Source organism: Nannospalax galili, unplaced genomic scaffold (assembly GCF_000622305.1).
Source record: "Nannospalax galili isolate Female #2095 unplaced genomic scaffold, S.galili_v1.0 scaffold56, whole genome shotgun sequence".
Classification (NCBI taxonomy): domain Eukaryota; kingdom Metazoa; phylum Chordata; class Mammalia; order Rodentia; family Spalacidae; genus Nannospalax; species Nannospalax galili.
Genome location: NW_008340065.1, coordinates 3368280 through 3387412, shown reverse-complemented (window position 1 = coordinate 3387412; position 19133 = coordinate 3368280). Strand labels below are relative to the sequence as shown.

The 19133-nt window shown below is 42.5% G+C and overlaps 1 protein-coding gene across 1 annotated transcript in view; it reads right to left on the bottom strand.

Moving 5' to 3' along the window:
- Positions 1–19133, bottom strand: part of Hydin (HYDIN axonemal central pair apparatus protein) — a 416625-nt gene that overhangs the window by 28044 nt on the left and 369448 nt on the right. Inside the window, exons 67-74 of the mRNA XM_008834989.1 lie at positions 14956–15053; positions 13717–13918; positions 12486–12698; positions 11847–11985; positions 9225–9390; positions 5364–5511; positions 4307–4514; positions 3639–3860 (exon numbers count right to left, since the gene is read on the bottom strand). Of these exons, the coding sequence (XP_008833211.1) occupies positions 3639–3860; positions 4307–4514; positions 5364–5511; positions 9225–9390; positions 11847–11985; positions 12486–12698; positions 13717–13918; positions 14956–15053 (1396 nt within the window). The remainder of the gene's footprint in view (positions 1–3638; positions 3861–4306; positions 4515–5363; positions 5512–9224; positions 9391–11846; positions 11986–12485; positions 12699–13716; positions 13919–14955; positions 15054–19133) is intronic.

Here is a 19133-nt window from a genome sequence, read left to right as displayed (position 1 = left end):
ACATACATAGACGCGAGGGAGGGGGGGGGAGTGGTATAGAGGAGGCGCAAGAGGCTCCCTGTCTCTCTCTCTCTCTCTCTGTGTCTCTCTCTCTCTCTCTCTCTCTCTCTCTCTCTCTCTCTCCCTCCCTCCCTCCCTCCCTCCCTCCCTCCTGTTTCTGCATCTTTTAACAAAGCATAAAGATCCTAGATAGCTATCAGTACCTTGACACTGGACTTTTCAGCCTCTAGAACTGTGAGTCAATATATTTATTTTCATTAAAAACTACCCAGGCTTAGCTATTCTGTTATAGTATTTCTAGATAGACTAAGGCAGGTTCCAGTGGTTTTATCCCCATCCCCCAGTCAATCATATCATTCTGGAGGATTTGAATAAAGACCCATTTGGCTGAACTTCTCAAATTTCCTTTTGTTATTGACTTCCAATCTTACTGCATTTATACTTCGTTCATACTTAAAGTTTATGGTGTTTTTACAATGTCTTATTTCCATGCTAACCTTCTGTCCAGCTCTATTTATTATTGACAACAGGGCACTTAATTTCCCAACTATGATTTTTGAGTTGTTTCTCTGTCACTTCAGTTCTGCCTGTTTTCCTTCATGTCTTTCAGGGCTTTGTTGTTACGTGCATATATGTTTATAATTGTTATGTCTTCTGGGGGATTAACCCTTTCATTATTATAAAATGTCTTTATCTCTAGTAATGGTATTTGTCTAAAAGTCTATTTTGTCTGATATTTCTATAGGCATTCCATCTCTTTTTTTGGTTATTATTTGAATGGTATATATATTCTTTTTCTTTGATTTTTTTCATTTCATTTTATTTTTTAAATTATGTGTATATGTGTTTGTGTATGGGTATGTGGACATGAGTACAGGTACCACAGAGGCCAGAGAGGAGGCTGGATTCCCTGATGCTGGAGTTACAGGTAGGGAATCCACCTGACATAGGTGCTGGGAATAGAACTCAGGCCCTCTGCAAGAGCAGTTTTCACTCTTAATCACTAAGCAATCTACCAGCCCCCAATTGTATATATTTTTCTATTATTTTACTTTCATGTCTTTGAATCCAAAGTGCATCTCTTACAGACAGTACAGAAGTGGATCATGTTTCTCCCAACCATTCTGCCAATTTCTGTCTTCTTGTTTCTTTACCATTTTTTCATTCATAGATGTATATATAATCTTTTGAGAATTTTATTGTATTTGCATCATTTCCACTTCTCTCAGTCCCCCTCCAACTCCTCCCATATCCCCCTACTCCCTTTCACTTTCTTGTCCTCTTTATTAATATTACATAAACATACATACATTTATAAACATATGCATACATATAATGCACTGAGTACACTTGGTGGTACTCATGTATGCATGTGTTTATATCTGACCACTTGGGATTAGATAACCTGGAGAAAACTGATTCTCCCTCCCTCCACATCCAATGATTACCCATAACTCTTCATCTAAAGGTAGGGCCCCATGAAATTACCCCATCCACACTGGCATGTCAACTGGTTTTGTCATTATTCAGATCCTTTAAGGCAGCTACCAAAATGTGGAGATTCCATGGGTGGGCGCTGTTTTCCTATCAGGTCTAGAATGCATTATCTAGCAGCAGGGGTCTTATTCCTCCGGTTCTTACAATCTTTCTGCCCCCTCTTCTGCAATGTTCCATGAGCATTATAGATGTATCAGTTAGGCTGGGTACCCCACAGTCACTTATTCTCTGCATTTTGACCAGTTGTGGAACTTTGTAATAATTACTGTGTGTTGCAAAAAGAAGCTTCTTTGATGAGTGGTGAGCACTACACTTGTGATATGAGGATACATATTTAGAATATATAGTAGGAATGCAATGCCCCAGGAGATAATCTGATTAACAGAGAGAAGAGCTACCAAGTGACTAATGGGTAGGTAATGTATACAATGTGGATACATCAAAGGAATCATTTATGCTCTAGGAAGGATGAAGTTGGATGGCATGAGATTTTATCACACTGCTTAGTGCAGGACATAATTAAGAACTTATAAATTGTTTCTGGAATTGTTCATTAAAAACTTTCAGATTGGGGTTGTCACGGTGTAACTAAAATTATAGAAATAAGACCTATAAGTGAGAGAGAACTACTGTGTTCTTATTTATACATGGCCATTGAATTCTCTGTTCAGCTAGCTTAGTGGAAATATAGCAGTAGGACAGATTTCCTTAAATGGCTAGAACCAGTAAGTTTCCAAGTTTTTGTCAAGGCGCTGTCTGTGTGTTGGTATGTGACACTCAGGCAGGAATGTATCAGCTATCACCTCAACTTAATCTTTAATGTTTTGCTCTCACATAACCTAAATATCAGCTCACATAATCTAAGTGTTAGCTAAACTTTAGTTAGCTTTGTTAAGAACCTAAGCCTGCTCAACAGTATCTAAGCCCTAAGATCCGCATGCACTACAAATGCAAGGCATGGCTATGGCTCTCTAGATTCTACGAAATATGCTGGAGCTTTTCAAAGCTCCCGATGAACAGATACTTTCCCAATTTGCCCTTCTGTTTGCTCCAAGTGCCATTGTCACGGTAGGCAAATGCAATGCTCAATAGTTGTTACTGATTTAAATAAATGCCCCATAAGAAAAGGCTGTGTACAAAGGCCAAACTTTGAGTCAGGTGAAATGGAAGTAAGTCCTATGAATAGAGATTTCCACTGAATTTCTAGAATGGGGGCCAGTGAGATGGCTCAGTGGGTAAAGCATGTACACACACATAAGTAAATGTAATAAACATATAAAAAAATGAACTTCTAGATGGGGAAAATAATGGCTATTCTTTTACAATGGAGCTTTTGAGGCATTCTAAACCCACTCTGCCTGCTCCAATGGCTAATAGGGTATCAGACTGCACTTTGATTACAGAGCTACTTGTTTTCAAGCATACTAGAGAGCCAGGGGGTAGGGAAGGTTAGGAATAGGGCAAACCAAAATACTATAGACCTCACTGTTTTTTCAATCTGTAGCCATTCTTCTTGAACAAATGTTCCTAGGATTGTTGTAAGCTAAGGTCAGTCTCTGGATTTTTGAAAAAGTTGGTTTTTGCCAGGGTTTTCCTTGCTATCCAGGAGCAGATATGCCCTTGTCTGCCTTTCTTGCTGACATAACCATTCTTGGTTTTTCATTTTATTTATTTATTTATTTATTTATTTATTTATTTATTTATTTAATTTAGTCTTTTTGAGACAGGGTCTCCCTGTAGCCCCAGCTGGAACGCACTGTGTAGATCAGGCTGGCCTTGAACTCACAGAGATCTGCCTGCCTCTGCCTCCCGAGTGCTGGGATTGAAGGTCTGCGCCACCACACCGGGTTTTGTTTTTCATTTAATAGCATATCTTGGAAAGCGGTGCACATAAGCTTTCCCTGCACCATTCTGGGCTCTCATTTATTTTAATTTCTGAATGGTATTTCAGTGTGTGGATGGTCAGTTGTTCTTCAACTGACGTTGGTGAGGTCTTTGTGCTACAGATTATGGGAGCTGGCTCCAAAACAACCACCCTGTAGGAGCTTTTGGGCAGGTGGAGAAGACATAGGATAATTACCATTCAGGGCAATATACTGTGAAAGTTCTTTCAGTGTTTGGATAATGTTAAATGGTCTCACCTTGATTTTGAGTTCCAAGCCTTTTAAGACACACTTCTGATACGGTTGAAAAGACAGGTTGGCGTGTTCACACTGTCCCACATCCACACTGTTGTCAGTGGGTGAAAAGCTCAAGTATTGCAACAGGGATTTGAACCCAGAAAGTTCTGCCTGGTAGCTGAAGTTGAACTTTCCAGTGTTGATAAAGATGAATTCACACTGGACACATTCATTTAACTCCACCTGAGAGAGAATGAGCAAAGCAGTGGACGCAAACCATAGATCGCTCATGTGGAAAAATACTCATTGGGAAGTAAGAATGGTGGGTAAGACATTGTTAGCTTAATCCAATCAGATAGTCCAGCAAGATCTACAAGTGTTGGGCTCCTCATATCCAGAGTCTAAGTAGGTAAGTCAATTCTTAGCTCTTCCTTGGTAGTGAAATATCTTTACTGCTTAATGCAAGCATTCATGTCCCTCCCCACCATGTCCATCCTCTGAGCAGTAAAGTAAGACAAGCATTCACATCATAATGATGTACATTCTTGGATGGAGCTGTTTCTGAGGGATTTCTCTTCTGATCTGTGTGGCATTTGAGACTGAAAGACTCAGATTATGTTTACTTGTATCATCTTCCTCAGCTAAATGTGGAACCCGAGAGTGGTAGCAAGGCTCTTGCCACACCTTACCTCATAGAAGTTGATGATGTTGACCTGGTTGGATGTCAACACAATGGTGGAACCTGTCCTGTCCCGGCACTTGACCTCTGCGTTCATAATGTAGCCCTCGGCCTTGACGTTCAGTGTCAGGGGGTGGACTTTCTTTTTTACATTGCAGACCACATTAAAGTTCACATCTCCTTCCTGCTTCGGTGTGAAGAATATATCAATTGGAAACCTGGGGAACAAGACAGCAGATTAGTTAACTAAGCCAGCCAGTGAAAAATCTGGTAAAAAATAAGAGCCCACTGGATTGGCAGATACAACATGAGCAAAAGACATCAAATATAGCACTCCAAAGTGAACTTAAAAGACTTTGCAGACAAAGCTAGACACTGCTTGGTGGATCTATACATACAGTGGAATGAAAGGAAAAAACTACAAACGAGAGAAAAAATTGAGATAGGAGACTCAATGCCCCATAATTCAAGAAAGTGAACCCCGGGAGCAGGGCAGGAGAGAAATGGAACTCTTCATATCTAAATCTTAGAGCTGGAAGAGATTTTTATTTTTTAATTTAGATTAAAAATTACATTATTAATTTGTGTGTGTGCACATGTGCATGCATGCATGTGTACATAGAAGATACCTTGTGGGAGTTGGTTTTCTCTTTCTACTATGTGGGTTTTGGGGATGGAACACAGGTCATTAGGCTTAGTGGCAAGTGCCTTCATCCACTGAGCCATCTCAATGCCTCAGAAGAGATTTTTTTACCAATATTTTATTTTTATTTTTTATGTGTATGAGTGTATTGCCTGCATGTATGTGAGTGCAATGCCATGGAGGTCAGAAGATGGCTTCAGATTCCCCTGGAACTGGAGTTAAGGATGGTTCATAGCTGCCATGTGGGTGCTGGGAATTGAAACCTGGGCCTCTGCAATAGCAGTCAGTACTCTTAACTGCTAAAGCCATCTCTCCAGCCCCCAGAAGAGATTTTTATGAGGCCCTCCAGTGGATTCTCCTGGCTGGCAGGTCTAGTCCCTGCCATGTTGGAAAGGTACATCCTGAGGTCTTTAGTTTTCTTTACCTGGATAGTGGTGGGATCCAACCTTCCATGGGACATATGACTAGGCTGTTGCTGAATCCTTCTGAATATCGGGAGTTGTCCTGGAAGGCAAAACTGAACCCCTGTTCCTCTTTGTTGATGACATTCACAGTCTCTCGAGCTTCTCTGCCTGGGGAGGAAACACCAGCCCTCAGTAGAGGCCTCTTGCCTGTGTGCTGGAACACTGCAGCAGATAGCACCCCACAAACAAGAAGAAGCTGCCATAGAAACCCCCCCCCCACTGCTTGCCTCATTTCTTCCCTCTTACTCTCCCAGTGAGCCTCCTCCTTTGGGGGATTCCACGTCTTCCTTCTAGAACTTCTCACTACTTGCCTGCCCTTTCTAGAAGGGTGGCGGCTCTGACCTGGCTCTGCTGGGATTCTGGTGATGACTTTCTCTGCCCTTGCTCCTTCAGACTCAGAGTCATTGTGGTTTCCTGAATCTGCAATGGGGAAGTCCCCTCCTCCCCTTGAACTGTATACACCTCTGTTCTTTCGAATTAGACCTTGGATATCCCAGGGCTTTCCTGTTCAGAGCCCTGACAAATATGTCTCTCTCATTTTGTTTTTCCTTTGGCTGCTATTAAACATTTATTTTCCCATAAAACTTTACAATCATTATACAAATTTATTTATTTATATTTATGCATATTGGTTTTGCCCACACTGCCAAATTGTCTGATTTTTTCTACAGCCTCTTGAGGCTTTACGTGTATACAGTCATCAACCACAACAAGTTAGATTTTTAAAATCTTTCTCCCTCGATGTTAATACCAATCACCCTTAATTTTCTTCTTTTGTCATAGTTGTTAAAATCTCCAAGGAAATAATTATAGAGGTGATAGTAAGTATCCTTGCCTAACCCCTCACTTTAACTGAGATAGTTTCAGTGGCTTATTATGATACTACTTGCTTGTCTCTTGGTTTTCGTTAATATTCTTTGTACAGTGGCACTCTGCTCAGCCCACCCTGTTTGCAGTTGGCTGTGACTTGGTACCTGAAACCTGTTGGTAAGGAATGCCATCTGCCGACCACCTGTTTGGCCTGGCCTATGAAGGCATGTGAGGCCCTTTGAACCTTGCCTGCAGAAACCATGGGTGCTCTTCTCACTTGACTTCATCTATGTAACTGCCTAGTAACAAGTTGGGAATATCATACAGCACTTGGCAGTCAGCTTCCTGGAACAAATCCAACAACAGCAAAAAAATAGTTTATTATTTTTATTTTGTGTGTATGAGTGTATCGCCTGCATGTGTGTAAGTGCACCCATGTGTGTGTATGAGTATATTGCCTGCATGTGTGTAAGTACACCCATGTGTGTGTATGAGTATATCGCCTGCATGTGTGTAAGTGCACCCATGTGTGTGTATGAGTATATCGCCTGTATGTGTGTAAGTGCACCCATGTCGTGCAATGCCTACAGAGGTCAGAAGAGGGCATCAGATCCCCTGGAACTCTAGTTAGGACAGTTGTTAGATGCCATGTAGGTGCTGGGAATTGAACCTGGGTCTTCTACAAGAGCAGTCAGTGCTCTTAACTGTTGAGCTGTCCTTGGTTAAGATTCTTTAAGTTTCCCCTTCAACTCTTGTTTTATTATTGGAAGATCTTTTGGGAGTGGTATGGAGAAACATTTGATGAATTTTAGCCATGACTTTTTGGTATATTAACATGATTTTATGGTTCTTCTTTATTGATGTAATGATTATATTGAAATCAACCTCATTGCATTCCTCTGTTAAACTCTTTGTCTTATTATTTTTCTGTGTGTGTGTGTGTGTGTGTGGTGTCTGTGTAGATATGTGTTCGCATGTGTGTGTATGGGTGTATATAAGTTTGCAAGTGTGTGTGGATTTAAGGTTGATGTTGGTTGTCTTCCTCGATTCCTCTTCACCTTATGTGTTGATGCTGGATCTCTTACTGAACCTGGAGCTCATCCGATTCCACTCGTCTGGCTAGCCAGCTTGCTCTGGGGCTTTCTGCATCTTGCCTGCTGGGATTACAGGTGCCCACCAGCTTTTACATGGATTCTGAGATCAGACTCTGGTCCTTATGCTTGTGTGGCAAGTGCTTTAACCTGCTGAGCCATCTCCCTAGCCTCTTGCTGTTCTTGTTCTTATGATTTGGTGTTCATTTATTTGTTCAAATCCTCAATAAGGGAGAGATGCAGTGGTTAAGAGCACTGACTGCTCTTGCAGAGGACTGGAGTTCTATTCCCAGCACCCACAAGGCAGCTAACAACCATCCATAACTCCAATTCCAAGGGATCCAATGCCCTCTTCTGACCTCTGTGGGCATTGTACGACATGGGTGCACTTACATGCATGCTGGCAATACACTCACACACATAAAATAAAGTAAGAATAAAAAAATAAAATATGGCCGGGCATGGTGGCGCACGCCTTTAATCCCAGCACTCAGGAGGCAGAGGCAGGCAGATCTCTGTGAGTTCAAGGCCAGCCTGGTCTACATAGTGAGTTCCAGGAGAGCTGGGGCTACAGGGAGACCTTGTCTCAAAAAGATCAAAAAATAAAATTAAAAAAATAAAAACCTCAATAAACGCCTTTCTCCCTACTTAAGTTTGTTAGCATAAGAAATGTGTGAAGATAAGACATCGAATACATGCTCAGCTATTAATATTGGTTTCTTTTGATAAAAAGAGAGGGATAGGAGGCTGATCGGGGGAGATTAAATTTTTTTCTTATACAACTCCATGACATTGATTGGCTTCTATAAAGAACATTATTGTTTAAATAAAAATCGAATGGATTTTTAAAAATTCTCTGGCTTTAGTTGTATTTTACACCTTGCACATCTGTGTAAAAGATGCACAGAGCGCCAAGGGACATGATGGACACTCCTTTACTGTTTCGGCCTCTGTTTAAATGCTACCTCTTAGTGTCTATTACTTTCCTTACTCTTTCTACCTTGTTACACTCTTTCCTAGAGATTCATCAGCACTGGATATACCATATACTTGCTTATTTTTTGTTATTCTATTTCCTATGATTATAATGTAAACATAACCAGGGTGAGGATGTTATACTTTACCTTACCTTAGTTCATTCCCATCCCATAGAGGAGTACAGAAGCCAGATCATGGGCTCCATAATAGCCTTTCTTTCTTTCTTTCTTTCTTTCTTTCTTTCTTTCTTTCTTTCTTTCTTTCTTTCTTTCTCTCTCTCTCTCTCTCTCTCTCTCTCTCTCTCTTTCTCTCTTCATGACTGGCACTTAAACCAGGGCCTTATACATGACTGACATACACTTTACCAACAAGCTCTACCTCTAGCCTATTAAAAATAAGTTTTTTTTTTTTAAACTGGATCTCCCTATAATCTCAGCTGGCCTAGAACTGCTATGTAGACCAGGCTGGCCTCGATCTCACAGAGAGATCCACCCAAGTGCTGGTATTAAAGCTGTGTGGAACCACATTCAGTCTATTAAAAATGATTTTGAGCCCAAACGAATATATAAAAGGAAGACAGAGCTCAAAACACTGTGTCACAGATCAAGTCACCAACAAACACAGCCACACAATCTGGTGGTGGAGGATCATGTCAAAACATATATGGTTAATCTGAAGCTCTATAAATGAAGTCAGTGTAGGCCCTACAGGAATTTGCCCTGGGGAATCTGTAACAAAGCTCTTAAAGTTCCTCAGGGTATTAGTGTCTAGAGTCCAAAGGTATTTGATGGAAATTAGGACATGGGAAATTATCTATGGCTCTCTGATCTATTTCTGGGAGGCATCAAATGGAGTTCCCCACACCTTGTATGCTCCTGGAGTTCTTGAAAACATCATCCAGGTCATGTCAACTCAACAGAAAAATGGACAGAGCCACCTTACCAATGAGGAGAGAACTGAGGTTGAGGTGTGACTTGTCAAAATAGATGAGAGGGTCAGTGGTTTTGCCCATCAGCAGGAAGGGGACTGAGATATTGTGTTCTGGGATTGAGAAAGTCCAGAATGCCTCTGTGATGTCCAGGTGGGAAGGCAGGAACTGGAACACAATCTAAGAAGACAATGCAGAGCAGGGTGGTAAGAGGCACTTCCTTTTGCTCCTCGTGCCCCTGGAGACCTCGAGGCCTCTTAGCACTAAGGCCATGAGAGGTGGCGTTCCCAGGCTGTCGTAACCTCTCTAAAGTCTTATACAGCTAAGGCTGTATTAGCAACATTAACATGTTTGCTCTATCCATACAACTTTTAGGAGAGCCATCTACTCCATCCATAGCCTTTGCTGATCAAACTGTTTACTATATCCATATTTTAGCATGGCACAGTTATATCACAATAGACCCATCTCTGAGAAAGACAATCCACATATCTGTCAACAGTCTGGCACAAGCACAATTCAACATCACAAATCAAGACAACCCAATCTTGATCTTGATCACTGTCTCTCTGTCTCTCTCTGTCTCTCTGTCCCTCCCTCCCTCTTTCCATTCTTTCATTCAGAGTTAGAAAACGACTGACTGGGATGAATGGCAGTGGTACTAGTGGGGAAGGGTGCTGTGATGGTGAGCTGGGTCATGGCATGCCATAATCCACTTGCTAAGTGAAGTTGCAAATGTACAGATGCATAAATAATTGAAAAGGAAAGAAAATGGTTGATAGAGAGAAAATGGAACATTTTTCTAGAAAGAAGCAGAAAGACCTGAAGGAAAGTCTTATTCTCAAAAGCTGTCACTGGTGGTTTTTTTCCTTGGGCTAACCTGAGTATCTTTGTTGTTAGTTGATCAGGACTGAATGGATGAACAATGGAATTTGACAGTGGTTCATGCCAAGGACAAGATGATGCAGGGGAGATGCTCTGGAGATGTGTCACCTCAACCACACTTCTGTCACTCAAGCTCAGCACAATTCTGGATGATAGTTTCTGCATCTTGCCTCTCCAGGAACCAGGCAGCAGCTTTGATACATTTTTGGGCTGAAGGGAAGGGGTATACCCAAGTCGGATCATACCTATGGTGGATGCAGCTCCTGGATCCTGTCATGTTGAACTAGATGCAGAGGTCAAGTGGAGAGACTACAGATAGGTTTCATTTGGTTTGGGAAGGGTTAAAAATAATGAACTAGCCACCAATATACAGAATAGAGGCATTCACATAGAAATGTAGAATTTTGGCTTTTCCAGAAAAGGCTGGGAGAACAGGTTATCCTGGGCACACTTGTTTGGTGGTCCTCTGCCAGCGTGGATCTGGGGCCAGCAGGTCTCGGTGCTCAGCATTGCTTATCACGGCCCCTTTGGCTTACTTTGTTCATTTGAGCTTCCTGAAGCATTACAATTTTTTTTTCCGGTCTTTCTGAGACAGGGTTTCCCCGTAGCCCCAGCTGTCCTGGAACTCACTATGTAGAGCTGGCTGGCCTCAAACTCACAGAGATCTGCCTGTCTCTGCCTCTTGAGTGCTGGGATCAAAGGTGTGCACTACCACTCCTGGTGGCATTACAAATTTTTAAAAGATTTTATTTTATTTAAATTATGTATATATATATGTATGTATCTACATGTGGGTATGTATGTGTGAGGCCAGAGGTGTTGGATTCCTCTGGGGCTGGAGTTACAGGCAGTTGTGAACAACTTGATGAAGGTGTTGGAAACTGAACTTGGGTCCTCAGCAAGAGCAGTAAGTGCTCTTAACTGCTAAGTCATCTCTCTAGTCCCCTTCCTCCCCAAATGAATTACACTTTATTTATGCACGTGCGCGTGTGCTCGTGCGTGCATGTGTGCGTGTGTGTGTGTGCATGCCACACGTGTAGAGGTCACAGGACAACTCGTGAGAGTTGGCTCTCTCCTACCATGTGGGTTCTGAGGCTTGAACCCAGGTTATCAGGCTTGGTAACAAGCACCCCTATCCACTGAGCCATCTTTCTAACTCGCTGAAGGCATTTGAATTCATTTTTGTTTTGTGGATTTACTATTACCTCTAAGATTCCCTGTAGAAGTTACAGGATGTGGATGGAGCACACAGATCTGTTTTGTCCAGCAAGTTCATATGTAAGTTGGACTCCTTGCCCAATATAGTGTAATATATATATATATATATATGAAATATAATTATGGGGACATTTAGGACTAAGCCACAGGAAAGGACTCCACTTTTCTGTTTTACCATTTGCTCTGATAGTAAAAACATGTTAGTGTCCTTTTGCTGTTGTCAATCTTTTGGATACAGAAAATTCTTTGCTTTCTGCCTCCTATAAGCCTTCAAATCCCCAGATATTTCTGTCTGGATCCCCTTTGCTGTTGAATAATCTCATTAAAAACAACTGCAAATGCTGGAGTTCTCTCCCCACTGGCCAAGAGAGTCCTGGTCTGCCTTGCTCACCAGGATTGCCCAATGTGCATGGTGGCCACTTCTTGATAGATGGCTTCCATGAACACCACCTACCCTCTCCATGCACATCTGCTATTCAGAGATGGCCAGAATGACCCAAGCCCTGGTTTGAAGGGTCCCCATCCACACATACCTCTGCTTTCTTTTCAGGGTGGATGAGACCCTTTTCTGTAAGACACGTGAAAGCTGGAGGGTTCTGGAGACTTTCTATTTCTTCAGAGGTCCAGCAGAAAGAGTAGGTGCTATTAGTTGGGTTCAGGATTGTAAAGGTCCTGGCCGAAGGGGAAAAATTGGTAGTAGAAAGTGAGGGAAGGGATTGGAAAAAAATTAAGAAAACTTACGTGGACCCCAGTGCTACTGCAGTCTCCCAGTGGGAACCAGAACCATTCTGAGAACTTTATTACTGTAGAAATAAAATGCCATCTCCCCTGAGACCCAAAGAGTAGTGAGAGTTCTGGACTTTGGAGTAATAATGCCTCGAAGGTCACATGGTCAAAGGATGCTCTGTGGTCAAGGTGAGGATGAGGGGATATGCCTTTATATGGCGTATGTTGGTGCACACCAACATTTCCCCACTGTCAAAGCTAGGGACACAGGCTCCAGCTTCATTCATGGAACCGTTCTCTAATGTTAAACTTCTAAAGCTCAGGCCAACCCCCAGAATAACAAAGCTGCTTCTAGGAATCCATCCAGCCTATTTCTCTGAATTCTTAGTTCTGAGTTCTTTAGAAGGACTGACTGATATGAATTAGTACAAACCCAATTGACTCACCGGAGAGTTTTTCCTCCTATGCCCACACTGGTGAACTCTATCACTCGGGTATTTGGATTGAGAGGCCCTGAGCCTGGTCCTTGGAGCTCTGGATTACGCCGATGACCACTGATATAGTCTGAATCTTTCAGGTCAAAATGGCAGAAGGGTGAGATGCTCCGCCCTTTTGTTAGCAGGACTGGACCTTGCTCTCCAGGTGGCAGGTTGTGAATCCTGAGGTGATAAGGATGCTTTAGTTTGCCGTTGCTTTCTTAGCTGGTTGGAAATGAATATTCTGTCCACCAGAATGTGAATTCTGTGTGAGCAGAAGGTGGATTTGTTTTGGTCAGCAATACTACATTGTGCCTTGACCGAGTATACCACACAGTAGGTATTCATTAATTAATGATGAGTGGGCTGAGTATGAGAATTCTGAATATGGTCCTGAGTTACTTCCTCCTACCAGTGGTTGAGATACAAAATGAGTGCTTACCCTCTGTGCCCCACCTCTTAGGTACTCAGTAAGGTACAAAGAGGAACCTGGAAATCTCAAAAAAGTTATCCTAAGACTCTTGGAGAAGGTGAATGTATGTGAACAGACTCAGTGCCAGAATCACACCAAGGTGGTCTTGGTGAGGTCTCTGTGGTATAATAGTAGTGGCTCAGGAAAGCTCTGGCAAGCCATGCCATCCTAGGCCAAGGCTTACAGAATTTCTTCTGTAAGGCAGGGGTTCTCTTTGGATCTTTCCTGGAAGTAAGGATCACTGACATATGTATTTGCTTAAGTTTTTGTCTCTCCAGACACCAGACCAGACCATGTCTACCAACTCTACACTCCTCCCATCTAGGTTTATTGAACTTATTGTGGGCTAGGTACGTTGCTCTAACCTCTTTGCTTGAATTAGCTCATTTAGTCTTCCAAATAATTCTACAAGGTGATGACTTCTATTTGCATTTTATATATGAGACAACGGAGACTCAGAGAACATCCAAGGAAGCTTGCCTAATGGTTAGAGGCTACCTGGGTGCCAACTATCTCTTGTTTAGTGGACTCTTGCATGTGGATGGGACGGAGGAAGCAGGTGGAAGCAAGGGAGAAGCTGATTGTAGGACTTGGATCACATTGTCACTGTTCTCCAAAAGGCCCATTTAGACTTTCAGACTATGGAAGTATCTAGGGTAGGAGAGAATGGCAGTGGTGGGATAGAAGAAGGGGGTAAAAGCTGAAGGTTTGGAAAGCACATTTCCTTACTGGCAATACAGGTTGCTCTGGAACTCTCCAGTATCCACTGGAGAGAACTTCAGTTTGAGCTTCTGAGTCTTTCCCACAGGCACAATGCCTGAAGAGGGCTCCACAGAGAAGGGTGATGGGGTTTCATCGGTGGTCCACTGGTCCAAGCCGCTGTCCAGGGTGCTGCCTGTAGCCTGACTAAGCTGATCTTTATGACTGGAACCTGAGGGCAGATGGAGACAGGGTGCAACATAAAGGAAGGTGGGGAGCAGACCACTCACAAGTCCTTAGGAACCCTAAGTGAGGTCTGTGGACTCACCTCTTGTAGCAATATATTTAACCCTGGACAGCAGAAGAAAGGAATCAACTCACATATAGCACAACTGACTTATGAAAACATATCTACTAATTCTGCAGTGTTTTCAAATTTGTTTTCTTTTAGCTCAAGGGATCAAGAAGGTGCCTGTGGATCTTCTGTCCACAGTAGTGGGCTATGAACATAGCTTTTGAAGAATCATTGCTCTAATGTAGGAGTTTACAAATAGGGAGTCTGGGGCCAGAGAGATGGCTCAGTGGTAGAGAACATTGACTGCTCTTGTGGAGGACCCAGGTTTGGCTCTCAGCATCCACATGGTGGCTAACAACCATCCATAAATCCAGTTCCAGGGAATCCAACGCCCTCTTCTGACCTCCAGAGGCATTGCATGACATAGGTGCACTTACACACATGCAGGTTATATACTCATACACATAAAAAAATGAAAAACAAAATATTTTAACAAATGGGGAGTCCATGGATAAGAGCCTAGCTCCACAACTGTAATTACAATGAACACTTTATTTTTCTACCAAGTGTTGAACCCTTTCCTAATGCTTCATGTGTAACAGTTATACACTTTGGCACAAGTATGTATTTTTTTTTTCTGGGAAAATGGCTTATAGCTTTTGCCAGTTTTTCCAAGGTATCTACAATCTCCCAGAAGATTAAGAACTAGAAGACAAGATTCCAAGTGATCAGTGACATGAGTCATAAGCCTAGTGAGAGTACAGAGGGTCCTGGCCTTGAATTCAGGAGGGTAGGAGGTCAGCTGTTTATCTCTCAGGACCACATGGCTCTGTGAACTCCACAAAGTTCACACTGTGCTTTTCCTTAGCTACTTAGGAGATGGTGTGAGTAGTGCTGGTTTCTTTGAGGATAAGGCTTTTGTGTGAACTCATGACTCAGGTCAGGCCCTGGGGATTATTTAGCATTCTGTTTACCTTGCTGTTCTGGCATGGCAAAGCTGACTGCCTTTGAGGTATCCTCTGAGGTCCAGTTGTACTCTAGTACCACATGGCCTGAGTTAATGAGGTCAAACCTGTGAATCGATAAGAAACAGATTTCAGTGCTGCATGTGCTTTTTGTCTTGCCTGTGTATCAGCTATACTGTTTTTCAAACTCCATCACTTGATTTCTCTTTTTTTTGGGGGGGGGAGTTTTACTTATTTTTTTAAATACTTTGTTTATTATTTTTAATTTATGTGTATGAATATATTGCCTGCATGTAAGTGAGTGTACCTGTGTCATGCAATGCAGCAGAGGTCAGAAGAGGGTTTTGGATTCCTCTGGAACTGAAGTTAAGGATGGTTCACAGCCACCATGTGGGTGCTAGGAATCGAACCTGGGTCCTCTGCAAGAACAGTCAGTGCTCCTAACCGCTGAGCCATCTCTCCAGCCCCTTGCAGTTATTTATTTTTATTTTATGTGTATGAGTGTTTTACATGCATGTATGGAAGTGTACCATGTGTGTACAATTTCCTCAGAGGAGGATGTGGAATCCCCTGGAACTAGAGTTAATGGATGGCTGTTAGCCGCTATGTGGGTCCTGGAAAACTAACTCTGGTGCTCTGCAAAAGCAACCAGTGCTCTTAACCACAGAGGCATCTCTCCAGCCTCCTGTTTTTGTTTTTTTTTCAAAATAGTATTTCTATTGATTCTTTGAGACTTTCATACAATGTATGTTGATCATATTCAATCCCCTCACCCATCTCCTCTTGGGTCCACCTCCACCTCCCTTCCATCCTCCTTATGACCTTTATTTATTTAAAAAAAATCTATCAAGTCCAACTTGTGTTGCCCAGATAATCTTGGGTGCAGGTCCCTCCCCTGGAGTGTGATCAACCTACCCAGCCTAACAGTCTTAATGAAAACTGACTTTCCTCCTTCCAGCAGTTCTCAGTTGCCACTAGTGGCTCAGCTAGGACTGGGATTTCGTGTTCACCTTCCCTGTCCATTCCTGACTTGGGCTTGTGTAGGTCTTGTGTATGCTGTTATAACTGCTGTGGTTCATGCGTACACTTGTATACTTTATTAAATATTTTTATGGCTAGATTATATACGATTGTGTATATACACATATGTACATCACAATTTATTTATTCATCTGGAAGTGGACACCCAGTTTGATTCCATATCTTGGTTATAGTGAATAGCTACATGGGAGTGCAAGCATCTCATTGCTATGTTGACTTCATGTCCTATGAATTTATACCCAGAAGTGAGATAACAGGATTATACAGTGGATCTATTTTTAGCTTTTTTTTTTTTTTGAGGAATCTCCTTACTGCACTTTTTTTCTATCTTTTTCAGCAAAATGGATGGAACTGGGAGACATCATGTTAAACAAGTTAGGCATTGACAAATATCACCTGTTCTCTCTCACACGTGGATGTTAAAATAGTTAATCTCAAAGTTGAAGAGACTAGAATAGTGATTACAGGAAGCTGGGGAAGGTAAGAGGGAAGATGAACAGACAGGGTTGGATAATAAGTATAAAATTAGTGAGACAGGAGGACTAAGTTCTGGTGTTCAACAGTTTATAAAAACCCATTAAATACTTTATGAGGAACGAGAGGGGAGGAGTCTGAAGGCTCCACTCACAAACATTAAGGAAATGAAAATGCTAAGTATTTTGATTTGGTCATTACACATTATGTAATTGTATTGAAAAATCACACTTTACCCTGTAAATACATACGATTATTACAAGTTAACCCAAAAGAAATTATTAAATGTGGATAAAAATAAAAAATTGAGGCCGAATCTTATTATATAGTCTATTATGGATTGGAACTCAAGACTCTCTGGTCTCAGCCTTGTGCTGAATGTACCACCATGCCTGGCTGAAAATCTTTTTTAAAAACAAATTTTAACCTAGCATGGTGGTGCACATCTTTAATCTCAGCACTTGGGAGGCAGAGGTAGAGACAGAGGCAGGCTGATTTCTGTGAGATCGAGGCAAGCCTGGTCTACATAGTGAGTTCAAGGCCAGTTGGGGCTACAGAGAGATCTCGTCTCAAAAAACAAAAAGCAAAAAGCAAAACAAAACAAAACAAATATATGAAAATATATGAAAAATATATGTAGCTATCAAAATTTGAAAATGCATGGTTTAGCCCTTACAATCATTTTATATTCTAACACCTATGAGATGAGCTCTCAGTAAACATCATAGAAATCTGGAAAATCCTCATGAAAGAGAAAATAAAAATCGATTGCACATAACACATTATAGCTTCCTCTGGAGCAAATTATCCAGATTTTTCCCTTCCTGAATTTCCTCCCTATGAATGACCCTATCATCTGAAGCCTTTTGACCCCTGCTTGAGTGTTCTGACTGAGACACAAGCTTGGATTTTCATTGCTTTGAACTCAAATTCTGACTCAGCAGAGGCTTTTCTTGCTTCAAGACCAGAAATAAAATCAGAGAGCCAGAAGCTCTTCCTGAAACTACTATTAAACTTGATCACAATCAGAGCAGGAAGATAAGGCTTTGATACAAGAAAATGATGTGTCAGAGAAATAAAACACATATGTCTTTCTTGGTTTTTGCAGAGTAGTTAACAATCAGGACTTTGAATGAGAAGTAGGTCTAGGGCAGGGTGTAGAGATTAGATTGGTGTTATCCAGTCCAGGTAGGCTGTGCTGTATAGCTTTAGTGTCAACTTGACACACCTGGTTTGAGGGAGCCTCAGTTGGGGAATTTCCCCTATTGGACTGGCCTGTGGCCATGTCTGAGGGGCATCTTCTTGATGAGTGATGTGGGAGGGCCCAGCCCACTGTGGGTGGTGCCACCCCTGGGCAGGTGGGCCTATGTTGCATAAGAAAGCAGGCTGAGCAGGGGCCAGGAGAGCAAGCCAGTAAGCAGCGTTCCTCCATGGCCTGTGCTCCAGCTTCTGCCTCCAGGTTCCTGTCCTGAGTTCCTTCCTTGGGCTCCCTGATGAACTGCATCCTGGGAGAGGTAAGACAAATAAACCCTTTCCTCCCCAAGTTGGTAGTGATGAGGAACAAACCAGGAGAGAAATTGGTACCAGAGAGTGGGATATTGCTGTGACAGACCTGACCTTGGTGTTTTTGGGAGGACTGTGGAAATGTTTGGAACTTTGGGCTGGAAAAGCCATTGCGTGCTCAGAGTTTGTTGCAGTGGAGCTTGGAACAGTTATATTGAAAGAGTTGTAGATGATGGAGGCCTGGCTTGTGAAGCTTCAAAGGGAAGCAGAGACTATCAGGGCTGTTCGTGTGAGATTTTGGATTGAGAATCTGTGGGTTCTGGTCAGCTGGGGCTGAAGAATCAGCTGTTATTAAGAAGAGACAAGAACCTGAAGTAAAACCTTTGCTTTACTGGGACAATCGATGCTGGTTAGCTGGGGCTGACAAATCAGCACTGTAAGTAACAAGAGACCAGCATCACTGTGGTGGAGTCTTCTGGGAGGTATTTCCTCAGGGTCAGCACACAGAGGGGACCCGCACCTCTATTTCAAGCTGGAAGCAGGACTTGGTAATGTGTAAGAGTCTCCTGCATGGTTCTGGTGTTGAAAGTGTGAAGGGGTCACAGAGAGCAGCTGAGGCTTGGCCCTCTGAGAGGCCAGGAAAGGCCATAGGTGAAAGTGCAGCTTCAGTTGCAGCAAAGACCCCAGGATTGAAGGGGTCATGGAGAGAATCTGAGGCTTTGCACCCCAAGAGGCAAGAAGAGGCCATTGGTGAAGGTGTAGCCTCAGTTTCAGTGGCGACCCCAGCTTTTTGGAGATGTTGGGACCATGGGACAACCACTAAGGACAGCAGTAAGTGTGGAATGGAGCTGGCCTGGGTCTGCGAATGAGCTGAGTGTGCTGTGGACGGCAGAGTCAGAGCAATGGAGCTGCCAGTACCCTTTGGAGGCCAGAAGATTGTGAGTGAATCCCAGATGTCCAGCCTCGAGCTACTTTGCTGGACTTTGGTTTTGCTTAGGTGTGCCCGATTCTTCCCTTTGAAATAAGACAGTACTTGTTTTGGATTTTACAGAAGCCCACCCACAGTTGAGACTTTTAAAAGAGACTATGGACTTTAAAGTGTTTGGATTTTTTTTAAGGACTGTGGGGTTTTTAAAATTGTACTGTCTTATGTTGTGATATTAATGTTA